At 33.9% G+C, this 18,923-nt stretch overlaps 1 protein-coding gene across 4 annotated transcripts in view; it reads right to left on the reverse strand.

Moving 5' to 3' along the window:
- Positions 1–18,923, reverse strand: part of pps (protein partner of snf) — a 32,659-nt gene that overhangs the window by 5,038 nt on the left and 8,698 nt on the right. For all 4 annotated transcript variants that reach the window (XM_090179008.1, XM_090179005.1, XM_090179006.1 and 1 more), the window contains 4 exons: positions 18,266–18,369; positions 6,314–6,612; positions 2,556–6,250; positions 89–173 (listed from right to left, as the gene is read on the reverse strand). In XM_090179008.1, coding sequence (XP_090035134.1) covers positions 89–173; positions 2,556–6,250; positions 6,314–6,612; positions 18,266–18,369 — 4,183 coding nt within the window. The remainder of the gene's footprint in view (positions 1–88; positions 174–2,555; positions 6,251–6,313; positions 6,613–18,265; positions 18,370–18,923) is intronic.

Genomic DNA, 18,923 nt, shown 5'->3' on the forward strand with positions numbered 1-18,923 from the left:
AAGTTTTCATTTTAGAAACAAATGGAAATAAACTTATAATACTTGTTTATTAATTAATAGTTAAAACCAGCACAGTATAAAAACCTACTTGGATCGACCAGAACTTGATTTGTTTTTTGCTTTATGTCGAACAAGTACACCAAGCAGAAGATTTGGTCTATCAACTTCCAACCCTAAAATATAACAGAAAATGCAATGTTAAAAGTACTTTTGGAAAAATTTCAACATAAAAAGGAAAGTAGGCCTATTTTATTTGGAAAAAAAAAGCAGGGTTGCTGATTTTTTGATTTTTTAAAATCAGATTCTTTTTTGCTTTTAATTGACAAATTGATTAATAATTTGAGTGAAACGGTATTGTAAACTGAAATTTAAATTAATATATACTTAAATTTAGTTTAACTATTTAAAAACTTAATTTCACTTAGTTTGCTCTGAATTGACATTGAAGTATAATAGGTGATTGAAATCAACGATTTAAAAAAATCGTTTGATTTAAATCAGGCAACCCTTAAACAAGTGACACCTTAGAATCAAAAATGTTTAATCTTATACTTAAAAGTAAATAATTCTTAAATAAATTCATTTACCAGGGTTGGTCAGTTTTAATCAATATGTTTCAAACATTTTAAACTATTTAAAAAAAATTTTTTCAAGGAAGATTTTACATGTACTTTTAGAAGTTTTTTTAGGTAACAAGGTAAATTAGAGAAAAAAATTCTCGATCGATGCATTGCTATTGCAACAAGTAAAGTAAAGGTCTTTTTAATAAAGAGTTTGATTCAAAAGTCTTATGAAATTGGCTCACATTTAAAGCCTATATATATACAAGAATGTATTTATTTCTACTCAGGGAGAATGTATATGTTGAGATTATTTTTAGCGTTTCTTAATAAAATAATACTGCAATCTCATTGGTTCTTAAAAATTACGTTTTTCGACGCGATTAACGCTGCTGCGAGGATGCAAAAAATAAGACCACCTCCTTTTCCCTCCCCCCCCTTAGCGTGACGGGGTTAGGGCCTCAACGTGTCCGTTGATAGTCTCGACATATTCATTCTCCCTTAGTATAAATAAATACATTCGTGATAGATATATATATATATATATATATATATATATATAGTTTTATTGAACTCCAGAGATTCTGGTTTTTGTAAGAATAAAATTCATGAAGCCTTTTGAAACATTGTGAAGTAATATAGTTTTCTATACCCCACATGTTTGTGCATTTTGATAGTCACACAGTGTAGCCATAAAATAAAAAAATTATAGACACTAGCAGTAGCTTATAGTATAACCATTTTGGGTCGTCCAAGTTTGAATAGACCAAATAAAATAAGTCCAAAATAGTATGTCCATAAATAAATTAAATTAATTCAAAAACGAGTGTTACATAAAAAGGTCCTGATTCAGATAATACGTCAAGACTAGCAAACAACAGTAGTATCTAAATTTTAAAAACCAACAAATAAGACTACTACAAAACAGGGAGCAAGATACTTTTCCAGCAGGTAGTTTATTATAAACCTGTGGATATACTTATTGAACTTAAATGCTTCTATGATTTTTCATTAATTCAGATTATTAAATTTACAAATTTTATTTGACTTAGACTTTGTTCTTATCCTGGTCTGTTCACTTATAAAACATGTATACCAAAAGAGCAGAAGTATATTTTTAAAATGTTAGGCTTTGATTTAATTGAACAGTATCCTTTTCACTGCTTTTCCTGATACCTCCTATTATGCTTATATAAGGTAGCTGACAGCTAGCCCACCCTACTACTTTCTCTAAAAATGTTTGTAACAAACATTGGCGATCAACTGAAATTTTACTTGTACATCATCATACTTAGGTGGAGACATGTACCTTAACCCGTGAGATGTGGTCTCCAAAAGTTAAATTAAAACTATGAAATTGCAGTATGAATTTATTTCACCCATGAATATTCAACTCTATCATTACCCTTTAGTCCCCTTTTAAGAGGCAAAAGGAGAAGGCTATTTCCGGGCCATCACCAGCAACTGATGAAATGTGAAGCAACTATTTTTCTTTATGTGTTCTATCTGAGGTAACATGGTCGCCAATCATAGGCAAAACCAGGGTTCAATTCCTGGTTGTGGTGAACATTTTCATTACTATTATTTTTCAATGCTTTTAGAAATATTTTATGTAGCTGTACACATTATAATAAAATTCAACCAGTTTTACAAGCATTGAAAATGTCTATTGGAGCTACTACAATTCAATTCTCAGTCTCCCACGTAGGATGTGTGAAGGACTTTTTGAAACATTTTTAGCGAACAAAAATACTGTTTAAATTAAAGAATTTTTTTAAATCGATTAATGTATAATTTCCTTTTTAATTTTTAAATAATAAACCAATATATCTATGCTTTTCATTATCCCGTTAACAACCAACTACTTTGATTTACAATTCTAATATGCTCTGCCTTTAAACTCACAAGAGGAGACCTAAGTTATTCCATTTTTGTATTTGTGTGAAATAAATTCATGGCTATAGTAGTATACAATTATAGTAAACAAAAATTTACCTGGTCCATTAAAAGGAGTCAGCACTGAAGGAATTGGTGCATGGCTAGAAAGAGGTACTATGTAGAAGTCCTTTATAGTTTTACATGAACTTTTCACAACACCATATCTTTTTCGACTGTTTAAATAAGTGAAAAAGGATTCATATGTTGACTTTTCTTCATCATTAGCTGGTTGAAAACGAACAATGATAAGTTCCTTGTTTCCGGATTGTTTTATTTTGCCTAAATAACTCCAGACTTCATCTGGAGAAATACGACCACAAACTTGAACAGAGTCTGGAATATCGGTACTTAAACTGTCTGTTGGACCCGACACTTTCAGAGCGCTAGTGACAAATTTTGCGACATCAATCATGTATATAAAACCTCTCCATACAGAAGGAGGACCTTTTGAAGATTGATCTTTCTTGGACTTCTTATTTTGCGCATCTACATCCGGTGATCCAAAAGAAACTGTAGAAGAAGGTTCATGATCTGAAGTTTCTTCATGAACCACCTTGGTTCTTTTAGAGGACTTTTTACTAGACATCTTCTTGGTTTTTGAAGGTTTAAGTACAATAGGATCTTCAATTTTTGTATCAATTTTTTTCTCCAATTCAAAGGAATCAGACTTCTCTACACTGATTGTAGTGGCTACCTTAACAGTCTTGGGTTTATCTTCATTTGCATCAGCGGGTGTTCTTCCCGTGCATATTTTACAGTTCAGGTCAAAAAGATGTGATCGATGTTCATTTGTAGTATCAGCAAGCATTTGACCTATGTCCACTCCTTTCTCAGTTTCCTCTAAAATTGCTTCAACTTTCTCATCCTTTTCTACAATTAAGAGCTGATCATCTTGCACTTCCACTTCTCCTTTGTGCGTTTTCTTAATAAGAAGAGTAGGATTTTGTAGTTGCTCAAGCTGTTCCTTCTTTATCATTTCTAAAGCATGTTGAGCTTCTCGTTCTCTCCACATTGCAAGTTCTTTAGACGCCAATTCCTCTGGAGTTTTTTTAACTAACTGATCAGGTGGAATTTTTCCTTTCACAATTTTTCTAAATAAACCTTGGTTGCGAGGATCTTTGACATTAAACATTAGACTTCTATACTTTGATTTATATTTTGACCCTGTATCCTTAAATAGACGAAACAAATGTTCCTCTATATTCACAGCGATTTTCTTGACATCATCCTCGACCAAATCTATATCATCAGCTTCTTTGCATCTTAAAATTAATATTTCTTTAAGGGTTTTTCTTACATTTTGCCTGACTGACTCTGGATGTTTTTCTTTTTCTACATGTTCCACTTTAGCCGTTCTTTTTACTGGGGAAGTCACTTCTGGTATTTTCTTAGTAGGAGTAGCTGGTGGTCCAGGTTTTACAACTTCATACGTTGGATTTGACTTCAACCAGCTAACAAGATTTTCACTGGTTGGTGCGCTTGATCCCATTAAAAGTTTTCCCGTTTTCTTTTCAACTACAATCACTCTTTGAGCTGGTTTTGATTCAACTTTCACAATATTTTTAGGAGAATCTTTTGGCATTGACTTTAAAACCTCCAAGCCATGCTTTTCAATACAAGCAGGAGTGCAATATATAGAGTCTTTAGGTGTAGGTTTCTTGCACATTATACATTTCCCTAATTGAGATGCGAGTGATGATGGTTTTGGATTCACAACATTTTCTCTCATTTCATGTGCAACCGGTTTTTTCAATTGTTTTGTTTTATCAGCAGGTTCCTGTAGCATTAGCTGAGCACTAACTGGAGGCATACCCTTTATACACCTTGGACATTTCCATTCCTTCTGCTCTTTTTCCATCTGTCTGCCCAATTGCTTCGTCACATTAACACAAGAGCCGTGAAACCAATCAGAGCAATAATCGCATTGAATCATAAACCTATCATTACTTGGCTTTCTACAAATACACCATAACTTTTCTGGGTCATCTTCCGAGTCCCAATCAGAGTCATCTGAATCGTCAGAATAGGCAAACTCATCATCTGGAAGTGATTTTCTTTTCTTTTGTCTTTGCGAGGCGGGTCTTTTATTGGAAAATTCGCCTTTTACTTCTTCAAAAGAGTTGCCTTTCTTGTTACCTTTCTTTAAAATGGGCCTGCCCTCACCTCTGGCTTGTTTCATTTGCTCTTGTTTTTTACTTTTCATAAGCAAGTGTTTCACAATGTACCCCTTATTTTTAGTATTTCCTGTATTTTCTAAAGACATCTTATTTTTATCAACATTTAACAGCTTAGACTTCATACCAATTTTCTGCTCTTTGGTCAAGGGTCTGTTAATACCATCTTTCGATAAAAATTTTCCTTCCTTTAAAATGCTTCCATCTTTCAATACACGGTGCCCTTTTCTCACTTTTAAAAACCGTTTACCATTACCAGCAGTCTTCACCATAATTTTTCCTCCTTTATGGTCTTCCACAATACCAGGTTTACTTTTATGACTAGTAAGTTTTTTTCCTCCTGACAACTCACCGTCAATTTTATTGTCATGGTCCATTTGCTTTTTAAAGGGACTCTTGTTACCCGGACTTAACACGGGAGATTGAATTAATGGTTTGACATCAGGTGTACTGGAGACAGGTGTTACAGATACAGCTGATGGATTCTGACTAGCTTCAGGCTCTAAATTGGCAATAGGATCACTTTCCATTAAATGATTAGCTATAAGAGCTAATTCGTTGTAGGGTTCAGAATCGTCAATTAATGAGGCTTCAGATTTTTCTTTAAATTCTTTAATTTCTTTCTTAGCCTCTGGGCAGTCAAGTTTCTCGAGTTTTAATTCATTTTCAAATTTTATTTGTTTTCCTTCATCAGATAGCTCTGATTTTATACATTTTCCGTCATTTTTGTCCTTTATAATTATTTTATCAGGTAAACTAAATAGGGCAGGCTCAAAATCTTCAAGCTTCTGCTGTAATTTTTCTTTTTTCAATTTCCTTCGTTTTAATTCAAGAATCCTTTCTTTTCTTGCCTGTTCTTCAGCCTCCCTTTTTGCTGTTTCTTCCGTTGCTTTTTTTAATTCTTCAGCTAGTTTCTCTTCTTCCAATGAAATACGAGACTTAGGGCTTTTCTTAGTAATCTTTGAAGGAGAACCTTTATCAAGACTTTTAGAACGAACAGTTTTAGGCTTAGCGTCATCTGTTGATGTTTCACTGTCAGTTCTTGTTCGACTTTTACTTCTTTCAAATGATGCGCTACTAGCTCTTCGTACCTTTTTATCAGGTTCCTTCTCTTCATCATTGGCTTTTGATAAATTGTCAGTAGACATTCTTCGGTCCACTTTTGGCATTGGTAAAATAGAAATTGACTTTGGGCTGTTTGTTTCATTTGCATCTCCTTTGACTTCTTTGAGTAAAGCGGCTAAAGTTTTCTCATCATCAGATTCTTCTTTTCCTTCAGATACGCCGTCTGATGTTGCAATGGCAGTAGGCTGACTAGTGGAGGTTTTGAGTTTTTCCATTTCTTCAAGCTCACGCCGCTGCATAGCGGCATTTTCAGCTCTTATTTTTTCAACTTGTTCTCTTTCAATTTTATCTAATTGCCTCTGAGATCTTCTAACTGGCTCAACTTTATTAGGTGTAGATTCCTTATCGTTTTTCTTTGAAGAATCAGAATTTTCAGGATCCCTTGGACTATAAGAAACCACCTTGCCAACACTCTGGGGCAATTTAACTTCATTGTTTTCAGGAGCAGATGAACTAAAATGAAATAAGACTGAAGTAAATTGAAATAATGTTTGCAGAGTGATTACTGATACTTACTTTGCTGATGAAACAAGCTCCAAACTTCCCTTAGATAGAACATTTGTGGTTGACAAAGAGTCATTGACAGGTGGATCCTTCTCAGCAGTTTTGGCATTTATTACATTTAACTGATCTCTTGGTTGCACCGTCAGAGATGGTTCGGTAGTAGTAACAACTGCTGCTGGTTTAGGAGCGGGTGGTAAGGCATAGCAATGGTCCAATAAAATAATGTTTATTAAGTTTTGAGTTTCATCAAGCATATCAGGTACTTCTGGATTTTCACTAAATATCCCCGAACCAGAAGCTTGATCCAAAACCTGAAATAAAACGTTTAAAAAAATTATTTCTTGACACATTCTGCTAGACAATTTTTTTAATTTTACAAAACTAGAAATCCCAGTGGGAGAACAATTCACTGTTTTGTACGTCAATTAATCGAGTACAATATTTATTTTGCTAAGCCATTTTTAGGGCCTCTATTAATAACGTTAGAAAGATTATAATAGTAACATTCTTTTACACTGTTTTATAAAGAGTAGTTTTTTCTATTTTGCTAAATATATCTTACATTGAACTTTCAGAATAAGGTGTACAAGGTATTTGATACCTTAAGAAACCGTAAAAAGGGTATGCTTCAATGAAAGACACTTGAATTTTAAAATTGAGCCAAATGAATTTAGCTTTTTTCATAACAAATGCGAATATATACTCTATAACTATAATTTTTAGCATTTAAATTTGCAGATTATATTAAACTTGGCTATTGTTTCTAAGTGTCTTAAATTTGGCTACTGTTTCTAAATGCCTTAAATTTGGTTATTATTTATAATTATTTTTGGGATTTAATTGTGTTTTAAATGGACTAGCTTGCGGATTTAGATGTCTTATACTGAACTCACTAAAGAGCTTTAAATGAGAAACTTATTTAATATATTTTGAGAAAGCTGTAAATGTAGAGAATCCAGAAAATCTCACGAAACAATTATCAGAAGCAAGAATTACCCCCAACATCCGCACTGCACTTTAGGAAGTGTATTTAATTTCCTATCTGATGGCCTAGGTTCAATTTATTAACTATAGGGGCTTGTGATGAATGAAACAATAGAACTAAATATTAAAAGATGTCTAGGGGTATGATACATGAAGATAGCCCTGAAGGGGTTGCCAAAGGAAAATTTATTTTTTAAACTATTCGTTGATTTTTAATCTACAAATAAGAAACTTAATCTATGGTGCACCAGTTAATACCCTATCTAACTTAAAAAAATTTAAAGACATACATAACATAGGGGCGATGTCAGCGACACCTTTCCACCCAACAATTAGATACATAATGTGTAATAATTGGATTTGGGTTATTTTTGTAAATTGACATCTTCCCTGAGAGGCAAATGGAAATCCTCCAGATCAGTGCAGAAATATTAACTCTGTATCGCGAAGCCCCGAATGGTGGCGAAACTAGTCGTCCGAATTTTAAAGATTTAAATAAAAAATTTTTAAGATTTAAATAAACTTTTTATTGTACAAGAAGTGGTTTTTGCAATTTTTAATCTTCATTGGTTTATGTACAAGTGCCGTAAGTTACTTCTAACTTTAAAGAATGTTGACGTCTACTTACTGTAGTTGCTTCCCTTCTGTAATTTGTAAGTAAATTTAGTTCATTACAATGTAAACGACACTTAAGACTGAGATAAATTAAGATTAAGATAGTTTAGTTTTAAGGCACTCGAGTTAACAGATATTGTAGCGAGTCTCGAAGATTTATGTGGAATTAAGTTGTTTGCATAGAATCTGTAGCAGCTTGTAATCAATGGAGAGTGGAAGGATAAGGGTGAATAGTCCACGTCAGTTGATGAATCACTCTTTACGGAGAGGTTACTTTACACATAGACCCAGATTTTATTAAGGGTAAGGGGAAGTCATTCAACCGTTGACTATGGATTTCTTCTGTTTACTTCATATAATATCGGCTTAAACGAAGCTGATATTAGCTAATACCAGTATTCGAAAAATATTTGCAGGAAAAACATTTAAAAATAATAATATACTCGATTAACTACCTTATGATAATATTTTATTGCCACAACCTTACATTTCCCTTTAAAAAGGCAAGTTCTTCAACAAGGCTTGGCTTTAGTGTATTTCTTAATTTTTAAAGTAGCTTTCCGGTAGATCCTCTATGGTTGTAATAATCAGCCTTTCACTATAACACTGGATGCAGGTGTCGATAAATATACTTAAGCAAGGCTTAAAAATTGGGAATCGTTCTTTATTGGAGCGCCACCATTCGAATACATTGCTTGTCTTGGGGGTTAGAGGTCTGAGAATTTTTCAGCAAAGAACGTTTTTAAAAGACCCAAGAGCGATTGGCCGCACCACGTACGCCAGACTTCAGAAGCTAGACCATTTTTTAAGACAGGGGTTTAGAGTTTAAACAAATAAAATCAACGATATTCGATTTGTGACAGATAATACGTATCAAGTAAAAAAGTAAAAACAAAGGAAAATATTCTGATATGTTCTTGCAAACGTTTTTAATGAAAAATTAGAATAAAATTTTATGACAGTGCATCAGCCAATATTCGTGGAGCCGATATATCGGCTCTACCCATATCGGAGCATCCCCATATTTGAGAGTCCATGACTATTTTCACACAGAAATTGTACTAGCTTTAGTTCGGAACTAAGTAGATATGACAGTCCAATTTTTTAAATTAGCCCTTGTTTACTTATTAACGACATCTCTTCTGAACCTCTTTTCAAAAACTAGCTAGCTGTCTCTTTTTAAACACTATAACTCTCGAGGTCCATCCTAGCATTCCAAGAGCGTAATCCCCTCTAAGGAAATAAGCTTCCTCTTTCGTTGACCGCATTAACAATTCAGTAATAATCTTTAGCCATCTCAAAATTCATATAAAAGTATCTTATAACACTAACACACAATATTAACAAAAATACAAAATAACTTATGATAAACTTAAGAGACTAAATTAATAATAAGGAAATGGCTTGGCAACCATCAGTCCGGTTAATTATAAAACAAAGTGGGTCAACAAAAAAATTTGGGAAAGCAAGTGAAACTAAGGAGCACCATTGCTGAATGGGGACCTACAACAATAAATACCAAAGTCAAACATATCATGTAGGCTAATTGTTTTCCTTTTTCATAAGAACTGAAATGGCATGACAGCTCTTGTCGAAGCAAAAAATTTCCATTGCGCCTAGCATAAGTTTTTCATGTCAAAAATAGCCATCTTCACAATTTTCTATTTTGAAAAACCGTGCTTAAATCTGGCGAAACATGTCTATGCATCAATACTTATTCTACATGAACATTTAAACATTTTCAAAAATCTTAATTCTATTTTAAATTTATCTTCACAAAGTTAAAAATTGTTAGAATAAAAGTGTTACATAAGGTACACTAAATGAACCCTCGCTATCAGTTCGTTATAGCAGAAATATATATATATCTCGGTTCCATTAAGTTGGCCCCCCCTCTCTACAATTTTAAAAACTTTCATTTGCGATCGAATGCGACATCGATGCTATCATATGCGAAACCAAAAAAAAAGATGCGACATAATTGTAAAGTTGGAATAATTAAAACAAAAGGGGGGCTAACTTAATGACAGCCCCCCACTTTCAACTATCAACCCGGAAACACAACCAATAGAATGCAACCTCAATGCGACGTTATGCGACACCCTTACTTTCTGTAAGATCTATCTATATTGAATTGGCAAGACAGTTTGTTATTTATAAATCTCTATTTAATTATAGTTAAATCTAATATACAAAAATAGGTATGGTCTCTACTGACCTTAAAAACACAAAAAAAGAAAGTGAAAGTAAGAACAAAAAAAAAGTATAAGCAGACGACAGATAAATATAGTTTCAGTTTAGAACAGGGCTAGACATAAGTACTTTTCCTATGCAAAGTAATAACTATTTCTAACAAACTCCCCCTTACTTTGACATAGGTAAAATTAATATACAAATATACATATATATCAACTTATTCCCCCTTTTTTTTTTATTTTGTTAACTTTAACATCATACAAAATTCACTATGTTTTCTCTTAGGAAGAATTTTAGTAAAAATATCTGCCATATTTTCATTGGTATTTACATAACTAAGTTTGAATAAGTTGTTGTCAATACACTCTCGTACATAGTGATATTTCATCTGAATATGCCGCGATCTATTATTTTCTATCTTATTTTCAGAAAATTGTATTGCCGCTTGGTTATCACAATAAACAATCGGCTGTCCAAAAGTTTCTTCTAATTTGGCTAATTCTAACAGTTCTTTAACAATACTAGTTAACCATGCAATCTCTTTTGATGATTCTGCTAAGGCAATGTACTCAGATTCCATTGATGATAGGGCAATGTTCTGCTGTTTCACACTTCTCCAGCTTATTGGACTGTCACAGATATTAATCACAAAACCGCTAGTAGATTTTCTATCGTCTAAATCCGATCCCCATGATGCATCGGTAAACACACTGAGATCAACTTTGCTGAATCCATGATAATGAAGACCGTAATGGCTGGTCTGACACACGTACTCCAACACTTGTAATAAGTAATTCCAATGTTTCTGACCAGGATTTGACGAATAACGTGCTAAACTTGCTACTACAAATGCTATATCTGGTCTAGTACGCTGCGATAAATACAATAAACTACCAATGAGTTGTCTGTATGGGTAATTATTATTCGGTTCTGGTGTACAGTCTCTATTTGACAATGATATCCCAACGGGTAATGGTGTCTCCCTTTTCTTCTCAGTTTTGATCTTGAATGTTTCCTGTAATTTCTTCACGTAGCTATTTTGATGAATATATACTTGTCCTTTTGAGGGAAATTCAAATTCAATCCCCAAAAAGTAACTTAATTCTCCTAAATCAGTCATTTCGAATGTTGCTTGTAGTTGTGTCTTTAATTTCTTCATAACGTGTGTATTTGATGCAAGTACAATTATGTCATCAACATACACTATCAATAGTCCAGTCAATCCAAATCTGTAGATACAGTTGCATCCAAAAAGTCTTTTATATCCAAGCTGAAGTAACTGATTATCTAATTCAGAATACCACTGCTTTCCACTCTGCTTTAATCCGTAAAGAGCCTTCTTTAGCTTCCACACATAATCTTCTTTTCCCTTTTGAATATATCCAGCTGGCTGTCTTAAATAAAGTTCTTCTTCTAATGATCCATATAAATATGCACACTTCACGTCCATGTGGGAGTGTAGCCATCCGAGACATGCAATAAATATCATTATACATGCTCTGATCAGGGTAAAATTTACGACTGGAGAATAAGTCTGATTAAAGTCTCTTTCAGGAACTTGAGAAAAACCTTGGGCAACTAGTCTGGCTTTGTATCTATTGATTTCTCCGTTAGAATTCTTCTTAAGATCGTACACCCATTTTGCTCCAATTATCTTCTTATTAATTGGTTTTGGAACAATCTCAAACACTTCTCTATCTTGAATGATATTAATCTCTGTTGTCATGGCTTCTTGCCATTTTTCACTATTTGGACTTCCAATTGCTTCGTCGTATGTTGAAGGTATTACTACACATCGGGCTTCAACATTTCCAGTAGATTTGAAAGTAAATTCTTTGGGGTTGTATTGTTCTCCTCTATCTGCTAAGTATCGCTTCATTTCAGGTTCTGATCTGATTTTCTGATTTGTAATGTTATCATAGTGATAAACGTCAATTCGATCACCCTTTTTTCTGAGTATTTCTTCTCGTCTCCAACGGGGTATTATGGGTTGTGGAGGTGGTGGCTCTGGTTGTGCTCCTACTTCATCTCCTTCATCAGTATTCTCATCGTCCGATGAGTTGTCCGACTCTTGCGATTTATCATCATCTGACGATTCGTCTTCATTATCTTCTGACCATATTTGCTTCACTGGCTCATATGTTTCTTCTCTGGTTTCTTTAAGTATTTTAATACCTAACTTGCTCTCGTCGAAAGAAACATGTTTGGTTTCTAGAACTTTTCCTTCTGCTGGAAACCATATGCGATATCCTTTAGTATTCATAGCATAGCCTACCATGATACCAATCTTCGCTCTCTTCTCAAATTTATTACGGTGAGGTTGTGGTACAAATGCGTAAGCTACGCATCCATATCGCTTAAGATGTCGTAATGAAGGTGACGTGTTTCTCCATCTCCCTTCTGGTGTGATATTTGGTAGTTTCGAATGAGGTAATCTGTTTGATAAATACACTACTGTATATAATACTTCTCCCCACATATAATGCGGTAGTCTTGCATCTTCAAGCATTGCTCTAATTCCTTCTAATACTGTTCGATTATATCGCTCTGCAATGCCGTTCATTTGAGGACTATATGTGTTCGTCCTTTGACACACAACTCCGTCCTTTTTACAACCTTCCTTGAAATAATTTGCACAGTATTCTAAGCCATTATCTGTGCGTATTTTCTTGAGTTTCAAACCAGTTTGTCTTTCTGACATAGCCTTATATTCTTTATATTTATCATATGCTTCGCTTTTATTCTTCATAATATAAACTATTGCCTTTCTAGTATAATCGTCTATGAAACTGATAAAATATCGTGACCCACCTTGAGATATAACAGGTGAAGGTCCCCAAACGTCACTGTGGACAAGTTCTAATGGTTGTTTTGTAGATATATCAGGTATAGATTTTGAGGCGGCCTTTGTTGCTTTTGCTACTTTACATGGTATGCAGTGGTCAATTTCTCCTTTAAATTCTGGTAATCCGTGAGCCATATCTTTTCTCTGCAATTCCTTCATCCGTTTGATTGAAGGATGTCCTAATCTTTGGTGCCATCTTGCTGTATCAATTGTTAGACTCGTGTTACATCCACCCTTCACTGAGAGTTCCTTCCTGGGTTCTTCTCTACTTGGAATGTATGCATCAACAACATAAAGATTGTTTCCGGTTAAGGTGGAAGATAAAACCAACGTCTTGTTCACACCGTATACTTTAATCGAGCCATTAACTATTATAATCTTACATCCTTTATTATCAAATCTTCTGGCTGATAATAAATTTCTATTATACTGCGGAACATAGAATACATCTGTCAAATGAATGAGATTATCTCCATAAGGTGTTTTTACCACCATATTTACGACCCCAGTTCCTAAAGCTTTTGCTTCACCTTGAGCAATATCAATGGGTACTTCTATTTCCTGATATTCAACGAACCAGTCTCTTCTATGACAAAAATGGTGTGTAGCACCACAATCAAAAATCCAAGAATCTTTATCCGATGTTGAAATCATTGTAGTAGCTAAATATGCATTTCCATATGAATTTCCATTATCCCAATCGCTGCTACTGCTTGCATAACTGTTTCTAGTTTGATTAGCTGACCTTTGATTGCTCGGATAATTTGATCTATTTCCTTTCTGATTTACAGTGCGGCCTCCAGTTTGAATATTTGCATGACAATTTCTTGCTATATGACCAGTTTTTCCACATCTATAGCATTCAAAACTTTGACTAGTATTCTGATTCCCTTGATAGCCTTTGAAATTTCCACGCTTTTGTTGTGCACCTCTATTTTTCTGTTGATTATTCTGATTGGGTTGAATGGACATAAGTCCAGTCTTCATATCTGTTCTTTCTTCCTCTTGGTGTACTAGTTTCTGTCTTTCATATTCGGCTATAAGGAGGTTTTTGACTTTATCTGGAGTAAACTCTTCATCATTTAGTTGATAAGCTCTTTGAATCGTGTTCTCATATTGGGCGGGTAATTTACAAATCATCTGGTATGCTATTTCGTCTGGAGCTAAAATACGTCCTGCTAATTCCAATTGTTCCGCTGCAGCACTGATTCTCCCAAGATATCCTGACATGCTTTCAGGTACATTATATTTCAGACTCAGAAAATTCAATCGTAATGAAGCTATTCGTGCTCGTGACTTTGGTTCATAAAGGTCTTTAAGTGCGTTCCATACTTCTACGGCTGTTTCATATTGTGATACTAAATTCTTATGCTGGTCATCTACTGCCAGAGCTAATTTTGATAGAGCTTTTTGTTTTCTGGTTTCATATCTCTCTTTTACTTTAGAATCTGCTTCTTCATTTGGTTCTTCATCTGTTTCATCTATGATCCCCCATAGCCCAAAATCTAGCAGAGCCATTTTCATATTAAACTTCCAGTTTACATAATTCTCATCATTTAATTTATTAAATGAAAATGATGTTCCAAGGGATGTCAAGGAATTAATCTGTTTTTCCATTTTTAACTTTAATCTGTTTTGTTCATTTCCATTCTGCACTTTCACTAAGCTAAGCCTAACTCAAACACTGCCAATTCACAAATAAATCTTTTCTATTTTATTTATTCCATATTAACCACGCTTTCTGCTACCAATTGTAAGATCTATCTATATTGAATTGGCAAGACAGTTTGTTATTTATAAATCTCTATTTAATTATAGTTAAATCTAATATACAAAAATAGGTATGGTCTCTACTGACCTTAAAAACACAAAAAAAGAAAGTGAAAGTAAGAACAAAAAAAAAGTATAAGCAGACGACAGATAAATATAGTTTCAGTTTAGAACAGGGCTAGACATAAGTACTTTTCCTATGCAAAGTAATAACTATTTCTAACACTTTCGAATGCGACATCTTAGTTAACGAGATAATCGCTATCGTAAGTGGGGGGCTAACTGAACACAAATGAATGCGCCGCCATGTTAAATGATTGCAAATGAATGAAACCTCATTTTAAATGATTGCAAATGAATGCGACCTCATTTTAAATGATTGCAAATGAATGCGACCTCATTTTAAATGATTGCAAATGAATGCGCCGCCATGTTAAATGATTGCAAATGAATGCGACCTCATTTTAAATGATTGCAAATGAATGCGACCTCATTTTAAATGATTGCAAATGAATGCGACCTCATTTTAAATGATTGCAAAAGAATGCGACCTCATTTTAAATGATTGCAAATGAATGCGACCTCATTTTAAATGATTGCAAAGAATGCGACCTCATTTTAAATGATTGCAAAAGAATGCGACCTCATTTTAAATGATTTCAAATGGCGAGCCCCCCCTATAACAGTTGAGGCCTCGAAAAACCTTTATTCGATTGCGACATCTTATTTAACGAGATAATCGCTATTGTAAGTGGGGGGGGGGGCTAACTGAACGTAAATGAATGCGCCGCCATGTTAAATTATTGCAAATGAATGAAACCTCATTTTAAATGATTGCAAATGAATGCGCCGCCATGTTAAATGATTGCAAATGAATGCGACCTCATTTTAAATGATTGCAAAAGAATGCGACCTCATTTTAAATGATTGCAAAAGAATGCGACCTCATTTTAAATGATTGCAAAAGAATGCGACCTCATTTTAAATGATTGCAAAAGAATGCGACCTCATTTTAAATGATTGCAAAAGAATGCGACCTCATTTTAAATGATTGCAAAAGAATGCGACCTCATTTTAAATGATTGCAAAAGAATGCGACCTCATTTTAAATGATTGCAAAAGAATGCGACCTCATTTTAAATGATTGCAAAAGAATGCGACCTCATTTTAAATGATTGCAAAAGAATGCGACCTCATTTTAAATGATTGCAAAAGAATGCGACCTCATTTTAAATGATTGCAAAAGAATGCGACCTCATTTTAAATGATTGCAAAAGAATGCGACCTCATTTTAAATGATTGCAAAAGAATGCGACCTCATTTTAAATGATTGCAAAAGAATGCGACCTCATTTTAAATGATTGCAAAAGAATGCGACCTCATTTTAAATGATTGCAAAAGAATGCGACCTCATTTTAAATGATTGCAAAAGAATGCGACCTCATTTTAAATGATTGCAAAAGAATGCGACCTCATTTTAAATGATCGCAAAAGAATGCGACCTCATTTTAAATGATTTCAAAAGAATGCGACCTCATTTTAAATGATTGCAAATGGCGACCTCATTTTAAATGATTGCAAATGGCGACCTCATTTTAAATGATTGCAAATGAATGCGACCTCATTTTAAATGATTGCAAATGAATGCGACCTCATTTTAAATGATTGCAAATGAATGCGACCTCATTTTAAATGAATGCAAATGAATGCGACGCCATTTAAAATGAATGCGACGCCATTTAAAATGAATGCGACGCCATTTTAAATGAATGCGACGCCATTTTAAATGAATGCCATTAAGTTAGGTCCCCACAACTAATATCGATTATCTCAAATGTAAGGCCTTTGCTGTACTTTGCATAGGATATTGTAAATGTCGTCTGCAAAGTCAATGCAGACACTTTAGCAGACTAATGTTGTCTGCTAAACATAAGACAATATAGCAGACGAATTTCGTCTGCAAACCAAAACTAAAAGTTTACTTGTTGTGTCATGTTCTTTTGAGAGAGATGTATATTTTGACATTCTAACTTTTGGTCTTCATTAAACTTAATTATATAACATTTAAAGATGTCTAGATTATTTACTAATTGCCATTAATCTCCCACATCAAAAATTAATTTGTCGTATTCAAAATTAAGCATGTCGCATTGAGGTCGCAATCGAATAAAGTTGTTTGGAGGCCTCAACTGTTATAGGGGGGGCTCGCGTTAAGTTAGCCCCCCCCCCACTTACGATAGCGATTATCTCGTTAACTAAGATGTCGCATTCGAAAGTAAGGGTGTCGCATAACGTCGCATTCTATTGTGTTGTAATTAGCTGACCTTGACCCCCGTATAATATTAGCGCGACCTCTAGTGATAACTTATGTCTAAAATATTCCTTGAGCCTCCCTTACCAAAAAATAAGTTGGTTTTTAGTTGGTATTCACATTTAAGTTGATATTTAGTTGGTTTTAAGTGGTCAGCATATTTCAGTGAACTAGTTAAGTTGGTTTTAAGTGGGTGGGAAAATGCCTTTTTCTTTAAGTTGGTATTTATATAGTTTAAGTGGTCTTTATTAAGTAACATTTTAAGTAAGTTTTAAGTTGGCTTTAAGTGGTTTTTATTAAGTAACATTTTAAGTAAGTTTTTAGTTGGTTTTAAGTTGGTGTTAAGTAGGTTTTTAGTTGGTATTTAGTTGGTATATGTCTCAAATACAAACTTAAAACCAACTTAAATAGTTCTTAGACCACTTATTTTTTGGTAAGGTCTGTTGGCAGCCTTGTTGTTCCTCCTTAGTATGTTGAGATGATAGGTTAGGCTAGAGGACGTTATGCCGAATTCTAAATGTTGGATGTGTAAATATATTGTTTATAGTACTAATTAAATTAACCAGTTTTATATTGCAAAACAAGTCTGTTGGTAATCGTTTACTTTCTAACATATTGGTTGTGTTTCCGGGTTGATAGTTGAAAGTGGGGGGGCTGTCATTAAGTTAGCCCCCTTTTTTTTAATTATTCCAACTTAACAATTATGTCGCATTTTTTTAGTTTCACATATGGTCGCATCGAGGTCGCATTCGATCGCAAATGAAAGTTTTTAAAATTGTAGAGAGCGGGGGCCAACTTAATGGGGCTATATATCTCTCTCTTACGAGAGAAGTATTATTATTATTCATTTAAAACATGGTACCTTTGCAGGCTTCAGTTGATTTTTTGGGAAGAAAAAATAATGCACGCTGAAGTAGTGCAGGGCAAAGACTGTCATACATTGCTTTTCTAGAAAATATGGTTTACAAATAGGTAACTAGCCCTCTGCAGTGTTACATTTTACAAAATTAAGCAAAGTAATATGCTATGAAAATTTTGAGCCGTGATGAAGTGTACACATCCAAGATTTGGCGGAAAATTTGCAACCAATGCAATCTGCGTCGAGCCTGGGAAAGTACGTTGCATTTTAATGACCTAGATGTGTACTTCTCTCATAAGAGATAAATTTTTGTTTATAGTAAAAAACAACTATACAAAAACCATAAGATAAGTCATAATGATAAGAAAACCAAACAGAACATACCAAATGCTCCAATTCAGTCAAGCTAACTCCTAAGTTAAGACTTTCTTCTATGGCCGGAGGTAGTTTACCTTCTTCCATTGGTCCAATCATAGGTTCATCATGACCTGTCAAAAGTACAATATTGTATCTTATCTTTCACAAGTTTCACACTAAAGGAAATGTTAGATAAGCAGGGTGAACCATACGCACAACAATCTTAGTAAACTTTCCTTTATGTCTTCACCAAGGGCGCGGCCCTTACCAAAAAATAAGTTGGATTTCAGTTTGTATTTAGTTTGTATACACATTATTAGTTGATATTGAGTTGGTATTAAGTAGGCTCAAGTTGTCAGCATATTTCAAGTTACTATTAAATGGGTAATAAGTTGTTATTCAGTTGGTAGGAAAATACTGCTTTTGCTAAGTTTATAATTAGTTGGTTTTTAGTAGTCAGGAAATTACATAATATTTTTAAGTTGCTTTTAAGTAGTTAAATGTAAATGTTGATTCTGGTTTAGTTGGAAATAAGTTGATTAATAAAGAGGATTTAAGTTATTTTTAAGTAGGCATTTGTCCCAAATACAAACTGAAAACCAAGTTGAAATACAAGTTGTCCTAAGTGGTTTTTAGCCAACTTATTTTTTGGTAAGGGGGAGATACAATTCTTAAATTTAATATT

The sequence above is a fragment of the Leiobunum rupestre genome, chromosome 6 (assembly GCF_980474605.1).
Source record: "Leiobunum rupestre chromosome 6, qqLeiRupe1.1.hap1, whole genome shotgun sequence".
NCBI lineage: Eukaryota > Metazoa > Arthropoda > Arachnida > Opiliones > Sclerosomatidae > Leiobunum > Leiobunum rupestre.